This window comes from Heterocephalus glaber, unplaced genomic scaffold (assembly GCF_053883595.1).
Source record: "Heterocephalus glaber isolate CG9 unplaced genomic scaffold, H.glaber_assembly_v1.0 deba00001497, whole genome shotgun sequence".
NCBI lineage: Eukaryota > Metazoa > Chordata > Mammalia > Rodentia > Bathyergidae > Heterocephalus > Heterocephalus glaber.
In genome coordinates this window covers 42,488,085-42,502,208 of record NW_028258320.1, presented here as the reverse complement: position 1 = coordinate 42,502,208, position 14,124 = coordinate 42,488,085, and the positions used below count along the sequence as shown (strand labels likewise).

General features: G+C 37.4%; 1 protein-coding gene across 8 annotated transcripts in view; it reads right to left on the bottom strand.

Annotated features, from left to right (window-relative positions):
* Exoc6 (exocyst complex component 6) overlaps nucleotides 1–14,124 on the bottom strand; it is a 261,380-nt gene that overhangs the window by 143,617 nt on the left and 103,639 nt on the right. For all 8 annotated transcript variants that reach the window (XR_015440362.1, XM_087184918.1, XM_087184922.1 and 5 more), the window contains one exon: nucleotides 2,879–2,962. Coding sequence is in view for 7 of the 8 variants with exons in the window: in XM_087184918.1 (XP_087041044.1) it covers nucleotides 2,879–2,962 (84 nt within the window). In the remaining variant the exon portion in view is untranslated. The remainder of the gene's footprint in view (nucleotides 1–2,878; nucleotides 2,963–14,124) is intronic.

Genomic DNA, 14,124 nt, shown 5'->3' with positions numbered 1-14,124 from the left:
TGTTCAATATCACTGGTCATTCAAGAGATGCAAATGAAAACGCTGAGATTCCACCTCACTCCAGAAAGAATGGCTGCTATCATGAAATCAACCAACAACAAATGCTGGCAGGGCTGAGGGGAAAGAGGAACACTACTCCACTGCTGGTGGGAGTGCAGACTGGTGCAACCATTGTGGAAATCAATATGGAGATACCTCAAAGAACTAGGACTGGAAGTCCCATTTGACCCAGCTATTCTCCTGCTGGTTATCTTCCCCAAAGAATTAAAAGAATCATACCACAATGATATATGTGCACTCATGTTCATAGCAGCACAGTTTGTAATAGCTAAAACTTGGAAACAACCCAAATGCCATCAACTGGAGACTGGATCAAGAAAATGTGATTTTTTAATAAAATGGAGTACTACTCAGCCATCAAAAATGAGAAATTAGAGACATTTATTGCTAAATGGATGCACATTGAGACAATACTCTTAAGTGAAATAAACAGGACACACATGTGTAAATACTGAATAGTTTCTCTAGTGTGAGAAACTGAAAATGTAAATAAGGACTAAAAGTTATAGGAGATAATGTGAAATAGGAAGAAAAGGGGCAAAGGGGAAGCGGAAGTGGGAGAGGTAGGGGAAAGGAAAGAAGGGAATGGAATTAATATGAGAAAATGGAAACAAAGTCTTTGTAAATAGGGAGGGATGGAGGGGTTGAAGGGAGGGCAGAGGAAGTGGGAAAAAATAAGAACCAAGAGAGTATGTAAAGGTGCATATCTCCAATGATGAATATCATTATATTATACACCTAAAATATACCAATAAAAGCATATACAAAAAAGTTTTATAATTTTAGCTCTTATATTTAGTTTTATGATCTATTTCTTGAATTGCTGAATGAAGTAATACTTCTTTTTTTTGCATATAGACCATCTCATATCTTATTGTCATAGCACAGACTTTGTATGATTTCAAGTCTTTTATATTGTTGATACGTTTATGGCTTGGAATATGATCTGTCTCAGTGAATCTGCATGTACACCTGTATAGCATGTGCATTCTGCTGTTTTTGGTAGAGTATTTAATAAATGTCAATTAGATCAAAATAGTTGATAAACATTTTTCATGTCTTGGGTTTTCTCTTTATTGTTGGTGTTCTGCAATTTCTTTATATTGTTTCTGAGAGTGTTTCTTTTTATCTAAGTCATTTGGAGGATTCCTCAGGCTTGATTCTGGATTTCTATTTCTCATCTGTTTTAGAAAACTGTCAGCCATACATCATGAAATATTCTTCTGTCTCATGTACTCTGCCCTCTTTCTGAAATTCCAATTAGATATACATTAGATCTCTTTGTATTTCCTATGTCTCTTTCCTGTTGTTTTTTCTTTCATCTCTCAGTGATGCTGTCTAGATAATCTCTTCAGATCAACAAAGAAATCATCAACTGTTAAACCCATTCATAATACTTTAACTTCAGTTAATGTATCTTCACTTTCTGGATATCCAACTTCATTTTTCTTCACATTTGTTTGGTGATTCTTTATAGTTTGTTTCTCATAATAACAAGATTGCCTTTCACTTTATTAATTGTATTAGCATTATTTTATACTCTATGGCTAATAGTTCAAATATCAAGTCTTGTAGGATCCAGTTATGATATCAATAATGATTTTCACTAGTTTGGTAATTACTTTTTACTGTGAATTGCTAATTTTCCTTGCAATTTTAAGATTATTCTCTAACTCTGGGATAAAAGTGTAGAGATCAGGCCAGGGATTTAGCTTAGTGGTTCTGCCACCTGCCCCACAAGCACAAGGACCTGAGTTCAATCCCTGGTACCAAAAAACCCCCCAAAATTGTAGAGATCAACATTTGTTTCTTCCAGGCACTTGACAGCAATTATCAGCCTGGACCCACTTCAAACTAAATTTTCAGCAAGATTTTATTTTCTATATTCAAGTAGAATGAACTTAGGTTGCAAACACATTGACAAACTGCTTGTTATGAATCCTTAGAGAGGCTTCTTTTTCTGTTCATTCAGCACCAAGATAGGAGAGAAGTAATTTTCTTTACAGTATTTGCAAGAGAATAGAAAGATTTTAGATGGTTTTATCTCTAGGTCATCTTAAATATGGGCCTTTAAATCTTTTGGAGCCTCAGCTTTAAAAGGGAGACAATCTTATTGGACATCAATTTTGAATAGGCTCTTAGCTTAGCCACTGGCAGTACAGGTCCTCAAAATTCATGCTTTACCATTCAGTAGATGCTCCTAGGATAGAAGCTACATTAAACCTACCTGGATTTCTGCCCTCATTTGAGTGTACATGTTTTGCTTACCTGTCTCATAGTCAGATGATTAAGGTTAAAATTATACATACTTTATATTCACTCTTATTCATGTGCAATCTCTGAGTTTTCACCAACATATCTAGTCACACAACCATCACCACAATTAACATAAAATAGTTCTCTATTCATCTGGTGTTTGGCCTATTTATACTTTTCTGCTAGATCTTCAGTACATTTTAAAAGAATTTTTAAAGATCTGTCCAGCATCTTTATTTTTTTTTAGTTGGACAACTATAATTGAAGTACATAGTTTACCATGCTGTCAGGAACTAATTGTAACTCCCTGACATTTTATATATTTACTCATCCTTTTTTAAATTCAGTGTCTATCTTCCCTAATAGAATGTACATTTATGAGAGAAGGGACTAATCAGTTTTGCTCACTGCTGTACCCTTGGCATCTAAACCCATTTTTAGAAATGGTAGGTATTCAATAAATATCTGTAGCTGAATTAACAAGGATACAGGCTCTGAAGAAATTAAAGTAAGATAAGTGGATAAAAAGTAACAACATAACTCAAATTTTTCACATATTTACCATACTTGACTGGGGCTGCAATACCAGTCTCGCTTGTTTCTTTCTTTGTTTTCGGTAATAATTTTCAAACGTTTCTTCATCACCCTAAAATAAAATCAACAGAGTAATGAAAAATGCGCGCGCGTGCACACACACACACACACACACACACACACACACATAGATAATGTACACACTGCTAAAACAGGTATTTACTTATTCCTAAGAGTCATTTTAAATTTTCTTACTGGAATATAAATGCTGAATGGCATTTCATAATTGAACATCAAGAAAACATTATTGGCATTATAGTTCAAAGATAGCAACTTGAAGGCTGGGCCTGGTGCCTGTAATCCTAGCACTAGGGAGGCTGAGGCAGGAATACACCATGAGTTTGAGGCCAGCCTGGGTTACACAGTGAGTTCAAAGCCAGCTTGAACTACATAGCAAGACCCTGTCTCAAAACAACAACAACAGTAACTTCATCAGTATCATAACCATTAAGAAGAATAAAGATAAATTCAAGTAATTTGACATTTACCCAAGTTATCACTTAAGATTTATAGATTTTTGACTAACCAAACAAAAATGTGGCTGTCAGTGAGGGAAAACAAAAGAAATTAGCTGTCAAAACTAAACTTCTGAACATGTTACACCATGCCCTTCATGATCTGATATCTTATTTCATCTCTGGCCTCATCTCTCAGTATATCCAATATACCATAATTCTCAGTATATCCAATATACCATAACTCTCAGTATATCCAATAAACTATTCTACTTTCACTTCCAGGCTTTTGTACAAGCTACTCCTGAAATATATTTCCCAGTTTGCTTTCTCTATAGGAGTTTTACTCATCCTTCAAAACTTGCCATAGATGTTACTTTCTTCAGAAAGCTCTAATTTCTAAAGGCTTACTTTGTTATCCCATAGCAACCTGTACTTCCCTGTCATAGCACTTACACTCTGTTGCATTCCTGATTACTAATCTATCTCTTTGTGAACCACTAGAGCTTTCTATGATAATGGAATTTTTTTATGTCTACACTGTCAAATACGGTAACCACTAGTTATATGCGGCAACTGAGTATTTGAAATGATGCTTACAGGACTGAGACACTGAATTGCTTAATTTTAATTAATTTAATTTTAAGTAGCCAAATATAGCTAGAAGATCCCATACAACAACTTGCCTCTAGATGGTCCATGTCCATCTAGGTCACTAATATAACCTCATAATTAGCAGAATGCTTAAACAGTATTTGTTGAATGAATGACTTAGCAAATAAATTAATAACTATATCCATCCTATTTAAAGAAGCTGCTGCTCAGATTCAAAAGGAAAAGTTAGGACTGTGTTCCCCTATGCATTCAGGGCTCCAAAGAGAAGCCAAAAGTAAAAAAATTAAAAATAGGGGAAAAAAATCAAAATCATACCTTCCATGAAAAAAATTCCAATTTTATTTTCTTTATATTTAAGTAGCTACCAAAAAACATGACTTTCCTTAATGCTGTTTAAATAGGAAGAAAAGGGGCAAAGGGGAAGGGGAAGTGGGAGGGGTAGGGGAAAAGAAAGAAGGGATAGGAATTAATATGAGAAAATGAAAAAATGGAAACAAAATCTTTGTAAATAGGGATGGATGGAGGGGTTGAAGGGAGGGCAAGGGAAGGGGGAAAAATAAGAACCAAGAGAGATCATGTAAAGGTGCAAATTTCCAATGATGAATGTCATTGTATTGTATACCTAAAACAGACCAAGGAAATAAAATTTAAAAAAAATAAAAAATAAACTCATACTACAGAAAATATTTTTACATAAGCACCTTTAGAAAAGTTTTATATAAGGATCCTCTAGGAAAGTGTGTGTGTGTGTGCATGTGTGTGTGTTGTATTCAACTAAAAGAATTTCAAGATAACTATGGTCCTTCTCATACAATATTAATATAGTAACTAAATTCTTTCACCATGAGTGTATGTAAAAACAAAGGATCTAATATCAAATAAAAACATTGGAATTTTAAAATAAAATTGTTATAATCTTATCTAAACATATCCAAACCATCATTCACTTTTAAAATATATGAATATAATCTCTTATCATTTAGAAATTTTATTTCTATTCCTTTTTCTTTTTGAACTCATACTTTCAAAGCACTGCCCTTACAGAATTTTTTCTAATTTAATGTATGTATTAGCTTTTCTGTCACTGAGGCAAAATACGCAATACCTGCAACTTAAAGGAAGAGAAGATTATTATAGCTCACAGCTTCAATGGGTTCAGTTCATGATATGCTAGCTCCAAGGAAGAAATAGCATGGTGGGCCGGGGATTTAGCTCAGGGGTTTCGCCACCTGCTGCACAAGCACAAGGACCTGAGTTTAATCCCCGGTACCAAAAAACAAACAAACAAACAAACAAAAAACAAACAAATATCATGGTAAAAGGGCATGGAGAATGAAAACTGCTCATAGCCTAGTGGCCAGGAAGCAAAGAGAGAAGGGAGCCAAGACAAGAATATACCCTTTCAGATCATGCCCCCAGCAGCCAGCCTCTTCTGACCAGGCCTCACCTTTGAATACCAAAGTTAGCTGTAAGCTCATCACTGGATTAATCTGTTGATGAGTATAGTGCCCCCATAATACAATCACCTTCCAAAACTCCACCTCTGAACATGAGACTTTTGAGGGAAATTTTAGATCTGAACCATAACAATATTTTTCAAATGTTTTATTTTCTTTTCTTTCTTTTTTTTTTTTTTTTTTTGGTACCAGAGATCGAACTCAGGTCCTTGCACTTGTGCAGCAGGCGGCAAAACCACTGAGCTAAATCCCCGGCCCATTTTCTAATGTAGTGTTTTTATGTTGATTTTATTTCTGATAGCATAAGGCTTTAGGTATTAAAGTGTTCTCTTCTACATTAAATTATTATAATTAGTACTTACCTGAACCAAACAACACAAGTATTTAGTACATTTTGATAATAAGTAAATCAAAAAGTAAACATACTGAAAATGAGCATCTTTTTTTATGTTATTTCCTGAAAATGAATATCTTACTAAGGCTAGCCCTTCCAATACTTCATTCATAATTTATTTTTTCATTTAAAAACTTGAGGGCTGGGGATTTAGCTCAGTGGTTTCACCGCCTGCTGCACAAGCGCAAGGACCCGAGTTCGATCCCTGGCACCAAAAAAAAATTAAAAAATAAATAAAATTCAGCTTCACAACCCTGCATCACTTTGGCTAAAGGTATTTTTCTTTACATCAAATGACAAATCCTTAGGAAGAATATTAAGATTGGCCAAAATCATTGTTTACATGTAAACATAAAGGGCACAGTTTTAGCATTTAAATTTTTCTGTGTTCTCTTTGCTATACTCTCAGAGGAGTCCACATATTTGGTTTTTACTTGTTTTTGTTTTGTTTTGATAGTGCTGAGATTAAACAAAGGATTGTATGCATGATAGGCAAGTGTTCGACCAATATCCCTACCCCAGAACTCCCTTTTAAAAGCAATATATTTGTTGTCCAAACTTGGGGATAAAACAAATCAGATCACTAAAAAGAAAATATCCCATTACTCAAAACTGTCATTATTCCTCAAAATTTATGTGCACTAAGAGCATCCTACCACCGGACAAATTACACTATTTCTAACATGATTTACCCTTAACTAATCTGTGTAAGAAGATTAAAAAGGAACTCATAAACATACAGTTCTTTGATTAATTGTTAAAGAATACCTCTTTCTTTGGGACTCTGGAAGGTTTTTGCACATCAAGATAACAAAGCAAGGAGACACCGAATCACCCCGCTGCAGACAGGCAGCCATCTGGTTCCACACTACAAAGAGGCAGAGGACACTAGACCACCAGACCAAGGTACTGAGTCCCACTGTTCCCGGCCCAGAGGTAGGGGCTTCTGAGTCATCGTTCCACTGCTCCTGGTCAGGAGGAAGGGGCTTCCCGGTCACCATCCCTCCGCTCCTCCCAGCCCAGAGGAAAGGGCTTTTGGGCCACCTTCTGTCACGCTGCTCCTGGCCCAGAGGAAGGGGCTTCCAGGCCACCATCCCTCCCACCACTCCCAGCCCAGAAGGAGGGGCTTCTGAGCCACCATCCCACTGCTCCTGGTCCAGAGGAAGGGGCTTCCTGGCCACCATCCCTCCCGCTGCTCCCAGCCCACAGGAAAGGGCTTTTGGGTCACCAACCCTAATGCTGCTCCCGGCCTCTGTCCCACCTCACCCAGTTCAGAGGAGGTAATCCGCGCAGGCCCTAACAGCCCCCCACCCCAGTCGAAATAAGAAATCACGTAAATAAGTCTCAAAACCAGACTTCCAGATCACCTACAGCAACCACAAAGGGAAATGAGATGGAACACTCTGATACTCAACCACCTGGATGCACTGAACTGGCAACAAAAGAGGATCTGGAAAAAATGAAATCAGAAATAATTTCTCAGATAACAGGAGAAATTGTGCCCCTAGTGCAAGACATGATTAATAAATCTAGAGAGGAGCTCAGGAACATGAGGGAATCCCAACATAAGAAACAAATGGATTCCATAAAACGGATGCAAATAGATTTCCAGGACATGAAAAACTCCATTGAAAGTCTACACAGCAGAATGAGCCAATGTGAGGACAGAATTTCAGATATAGAAGATAAGAATGCAATTAGTGATCAGGAAAAGAAAAATTGCTTCAAAATTATAGAGAAACATGAGAAATCAATCCAGCAGCTGCTAGATGATGCAAAGAAGAATAACATAAGACTGATTGGGCTCAATGAAGAAACAGGAGACAGTGGAGATGACTTAAAAATTCTCTTCACAGAAATAATGGCAGAAAACTTCCCAAGCAGGGGAAAAGAGCTTGACATACAGATAAGTGAGGCATATAGGACTCCAAATAGCCTTGATCAAAAAAATCTACACATATGCATATAATTGTTAAGATTCCAGAAACACAACAGAAGAACAAAGTTCTCCAAGCAGTCAGAGAAAAGAAACAAATCACATACAAAGGAAAGCCCATCAGAATCACAGCAGACTTCTCAACACAAACCATCAAGGCAAGAAGAGCTTGGAGTGACATATTCCAAGCCCTAAAGAAAACAGCCTCCAACCCAGATTGATGTACCCTGCAAAACTATCTTTCAAAATGGATGGAGAAATAAGATACTTTCATGACAAAGAGCACCTTAGGAACTTCGTAAATACCAAACCAGCACTCCAAAGAATTTTACACAATATCCTAGGAAGAGACATTGAGGATCACAACCCCAGGAAGCAAAGCAGAATGAACACATCTGGTATGACAAGAAATTAAATGGAAAGGGGGAGAACCCAACAAAAAGAAAAAGTCATGGCAATGACAAGTCAATACGTTTCACTTATAACCATCAATGTTAATGGTCTCAATTCACCAATCAACAGAAACAGACTGGCAGAATGGGTCAAGAAGCCAAATCCAACAATATGTTGCATACAAGAAACACACTTAATTCAAAAGGAAACTCATACACTGAAAGTTAAAGAGTGGAAAACAATACTCCATGTGACAGGAACCCGAAAAAAAGCAGGAGTAGCTATCCTCTTGGCAGATCAAGTAGATTTCACCCAACACTGATTAAAAAGGCGAAGAAGGACACTACATCCTTGTAAAGGGAAGAATCCAAGAGGAAGAGATGACAATCATAAATATCTATGCACCATACACTAGTGCACCCAACTATATAAAACAAATACTAACGGGCATGAAAAGTCATATATGCACTAATACAATTGTAGTGGGGGACCTCAACACCCCACTGTCACAAATACATAGATCAACTAGACTAAAAATAAGTAATGAAATACTAGAACTCAATCGAACTCTTGAACAAATGAACTTAACAGATGTTTACAGAGTCTTCCACCCCACAAAATCAGAATACACATTCTTCTCAGCTGCACATGGGTCATTCTCCTAAACAGACCACATACTCACACATAGAACATGTTTAAGTAAGTGCAAAGGAATTGAAGTTATCCCCTGTATATTATCAGACCATAGTGTGATGAAATTGGAGATCCATAGCAAAAGAAACTCGAAAAATTTCATAAACATGTGGAAATTGAACAACACACTTCTGAATAACCAATGGGTCACAGAGGAAATTCAAGAAGAAATCAGACAGTTCCTTCAATTAAATGACAATGACAATACAACATATCGGAATCTATGGGACACAATGAAAGCAGGCTTACGAGGGAAATTCATAGCAGTGAATATGCATATTAGGAAAACAGAATGAGCCCAATTAAACAACCTGCTGCTGAACCTCAAGCTTCTAGAAAAAGAAGAGCAGGACAACCCCAGAGCTCATACAAGGGAGGAAATTATAAAGATCAGAGGAGAAATCAATGCAATGGAGACTAAGAGAACGATACAAAAAAATCAATGAAGCCAAGAGTTGGTTCTTGGAAAGATTCAACAAAATTGACAAACCTTTAGCCAACCTTGTCAGAAAAAGGAAAGAAAAGGCCCAAATCCATGCAATTAGGAATGAAAAGGGTGAAATGACAACAGACCCAGCAGAAATCCAGAGGATCATCAATACCTACTTCCAGAACCTATACGCCAATAAGATGGACAACACAGAAGAAATGGACAGATTCCTACACACATATAAATTACCAAAGTTGAACAAAGAAGACCTAAAAATTCTGAACAACCCAATATCAACCAATGAAATTGAAAATTAATTAAAAACTTATCAACTAAGAAAAGCCCGGGCCTTGATGGCTTCATTGCTGAATTCTACAAGACATTTAGAGAGGAACTGCTGACACTACTCTTTAAACTCTTCAATGAAATTGAAAGGGAAGCAATACTCCTAAATTCATTCCTGGAAGCAAGCATCACCTTGATCCCCAAAGCAGAGAAAGACCCAACTGAAAAAGAGAGCTATAGGCAAATCTCACTAATGAACATAGATGCAAAAGTCCTCAATAAGATACTGGCAAACAGAATGCAGAAGATCATGAAGAAGATCATACACCCTGATCAAGTGGGATTCATCCCAGGGATGCAGGGATGGTTCAATATATGAAAATCAATCAATGTAATACACTATATCAATAGAGCCAAGGACAAAAACCATATGATTCTCTCCATAGATGCAGAAAAAGCATTTGACAAAATCCAACATGCACTTAGGATAAAAACCCTACAAAACATTGGAATAGATGGTCTCTACCTCAAACTGATAGAAGCCATCTATGAAAAACCATCAGTCAATATCATACTAAATGGTCAAAAACTGAAATCCTTCACACTCAAATCAGGAACAAGACAAGGATGTCCACTATCACCACTGTTGTTCAATATAGTTCTGGAAACATTAGCCAAGGCAATTAGACAAGAGAAAGAAATAAAAGGAATAAAGATAGGTAATGAAGAAGTCAAATTGTCACTATTTGCAGATGACATGATACTCTATATAGAAGACCCCAAGAACTTCACCAAAAGTCTTCTAGACTTCATAAACAAATTCAGTCAAGTAGCTAGTTACAAGGTCAACACACAAAAATCAACAGCTTTCCTCTACACAAATGACAGACTCAGTGAGAGAGAAAAATAATTCCTTTCACAATAGCATCCAAAAAACTGAAATACCTAGGAATCATCCTAACAAAAGAAATCAAAGACCTCTTCTCTGAAAACTATGGCACTCTGAAAAGAGAGATTGAAGATGATATCAGAAAATGGACAGACATCCCCTGCTCCTGGGTAGGAAGGATTAATATAGTGAAAATGGCCATACTTCCAAAACTGCTATATAGATTTAATGCAATTCCAATTGAGATCCCAGCAGCATACTTCATAGACCTTGAGAAAACAGTCCAAAAATTCATTTGGAACAAGAAGAGACCCAGAATAACAAAAGCAATTCTAGGTAACAGAGACATGGCAGGGGGTATCACAATCCCCAACTTGAAACTATACTACAAAGCTACTGTGATAAAAACAGCATGATACTGGCAAAGAAACAGACTTGAGGACCAGTGGAACAGACGAGAAGATGCAGAAACAATGCCCGACACACTCAGCCATTTTATCTTCGACAAAGGAGCCAAACACCCTCACTGGAGGAACGATAGCCTCTTTAATAAATGGTGCTGGAAAAATTGGGCTTCAACTTGCCAAAGATTAAAACTAGACCTGTATCTCTCACCATGCACTAAACTAAAATCAAAATGGATTAAAGATCTAAATATTAAAATAGAAACTCTGAACCAGTTGGAACAGAGGTTAGGTAGAACTCTTGAAGACATAGGTGTAGGAAAAGATTTTATGAACAAAATCTCAGTTGCCTGTGAACTAGCACAAACAATCAACAAATGGGATCTCTTCTTATTAAAAGGCTTCTGCACAGCAAGAGAAGCCACCAGCAGTGTGAAGAGACAACCCACAATGTGGGAAAAAATCTTCACCTGCTCTTCCTCAGACAAAGGTCTACTATCTCAAATCTATAAAGAACTTAAAAAGATCAGACCTCCCAAATTTAAAGACCCAATCAAAAAATAGGCATCTGAAATGAAGAGACATTTCTCACACAAAGAGGTAGAAATAGCAAATAAATACATGAAAAAATGTTCAACATCACTGGTCATTTGAGAGATGCAAATGAAAACAACGCTGAGATTCCACTTCACTCCAGAAAGAATGGCTGCTATCATGAAATCAACCAATAACAAATGCTGGCGGGGCTGTGGGGAAAGAGGAACCCTACTCCACTGCTGGTGGGAGTGTAGACTGGTGCAAGCACTGTGGAAATCAGTATGGAGATACCTCAAAGAACTAGGACTGGAAGTCCAATTTGAGCCTCCTATTCCACTGCTGGGGATCATCCCCAAAGAATTAAAAGAATCATACCACAGTGATATATGTGTGCCCATGTTCATAGCAGCACAGTTTGTGATAGCTAAAACTTGGAAACAGCCCAAATGCCCATCAACTGGAGACTGGATAAAGAAAATGTGGGGTTTTTTTATAAAATGGAGTACTACTCAGCCATAAAAAATGAGAAATAAGAGACATTTATAGCTAAGTGGATGCACATTGAGGCAATACTATTAAGTGAAATAAATAGGACACACATGTATAAATCCTGAATAGTTTCTCTGGTGTGAGAAACTGAAAGTGTAAATAAGGGCTAAATGTATAATAGGTAATGTGAAATAGGAAGAAAAGGGGCAAAGGGGAAGGAAGTAGGAGGGCTAGGGGAAAGGATAGAAGGGAATGGGATTAATATGAGAAAATGGAAAAATAGGAACAAAATCTTTGTAAACAGGGAGGACTGGAGGGGTTGAAGGGCGGGCTGGGCAAGGGTGAAAAATAAGAAGCAAGAGAGACTATGTAAAGGTGCAAATTTCTAATGATGAATGGCATTATATTGTATACCTAAAATGTACCAATGATTAGAATGAATAATTGATAATGTAAAATAGGAAGAAAAGGTCCAAAGGGGTAGGGGTAGTGGGAGGGGCAGTGGAAAGGAAAGAAGGGAAAGGAAAAATGCTGAGAAATGGAAAAAATGGAAATAAAGTCTTTGTAAATAGGGAAGCATGGAGGGCGTGAAGGGAGGGCTAGGAATGGGGAAAAAATAAGAACCAAGATGCATTATGTAAAGGTACAATTCCCAATGAGAAATGTAATTGTGTTGTATACCTACAATGTACCAATAAAAGAATTGTTTTAAAAAAAAGATAACACAGCAAGGTAGCACCAAGCATCAGTGAAGGATATGACATTCCCCCACCCTGGGTGCTAGGAGTTGACTGAAGGTCCTCAAGCATGCTAGGCAAATGCTCTATCATGGAGCCACATCTCAAGCCCCACACTTTCTTTGATAAAGTAAGTGTAGCAGCCTCCAAGGCGATCTCCAAAGAATATCTCATGGTATTCATATCCTACGTGGGTGCCTTCCACATTATACCAGAGTTGGTCTGAATAACCAATAAAATAAAGAAGTAATAGTATGTTCCTTCTGAGACTGTATTACAAAAGATATTATGGTTTCTATCTTGATTTTCCCCTTGGATCACTTTCTCGGGGGGAAGACAGCTGCCACGACATGAGGACTCACAGGTAGCCTTATAAAGAGCCCATGTAGGCTGGGGATATCACAATCCCCAACTTGAAACTATACTACAAAGCTACTGTGATATAAACAGCATGGTACTGGCAAAGAAACAGACCCCAGGATCAGTGGGATAGATTAGAAGATGTAGAAACAACTCCAGACATACTCAGCCACCTCATCTTTGACAAAGAAGCCAACCACCCTCATTGGAGGAAAGATAGCCTATTTAATAAATGGTGTTGGAAAAACTGGATTTCAACCTGCCGAAGATTAAAACTAGACCCATACCTATCACCGTGCACTAAACTAAGATCGAAGTGGATTAAAGATCTAAATATTCAGACAGAAACACTAAACTTGCTGGAAGATAAGTTAGGTAGAACTCTTGAAGACAGTGGCATAGGAAAAGACTTTGTGAACAAATCCTCAGTAGCATGGGAGCTAGCACAAAGAATCAACAACTGGGATCTCATCTTATTAAAAAGCTTCTGCACTGCAAGAGAAACCACCAACAGAGCTAAGAGACAACCTACAATGTGGGAAGAAATTTTTAGCAGCTGTATCTCAGACAAAGGTCTACTATTGAGAATACATAAAGAATTGAAAAAAATCAGATCCCCCAAATTCAAAGACCCAATTCAAAAATGGGCATCTGAAATGAACAGACATTTCTCAGAAAAAGAAGTAAAAGCAGCAAATAAATATAGGAAAAAATGTTCAACATCACTGGTCATTCAAGAGATGCAGATGAAAACAACACTGAGATTCCACCTCACCCCAGAAAGAATGGCTGCTATCAAGAAATCAACCAATAACAAATGCTAGTGGGGGTGTGGAGAGAAAGGAACCCTTCTCCATTGTTGGTGGGAGTGCAGACTGGTGCAACCACTGTGGAAATCAGTATGGAGATACCTCAAAAAACTAGGACTAGAGGTCCCATTTGACCCAGCTATTCCCCTGCTGGGTATCTTCCCCAAAGAATTAAAAGAATCATACCACAGCGATATATGTGCACCCATGTTTATAGTGGCACAGTTTGTAATAGCTAAAGCTTGGAAACAGCCCAAGTGCTCATCAACTGGAAACTGGATAAAGAAGATGTGGGTTTTTAATAAAATGGAGTACTACTCAGCCATAAAGA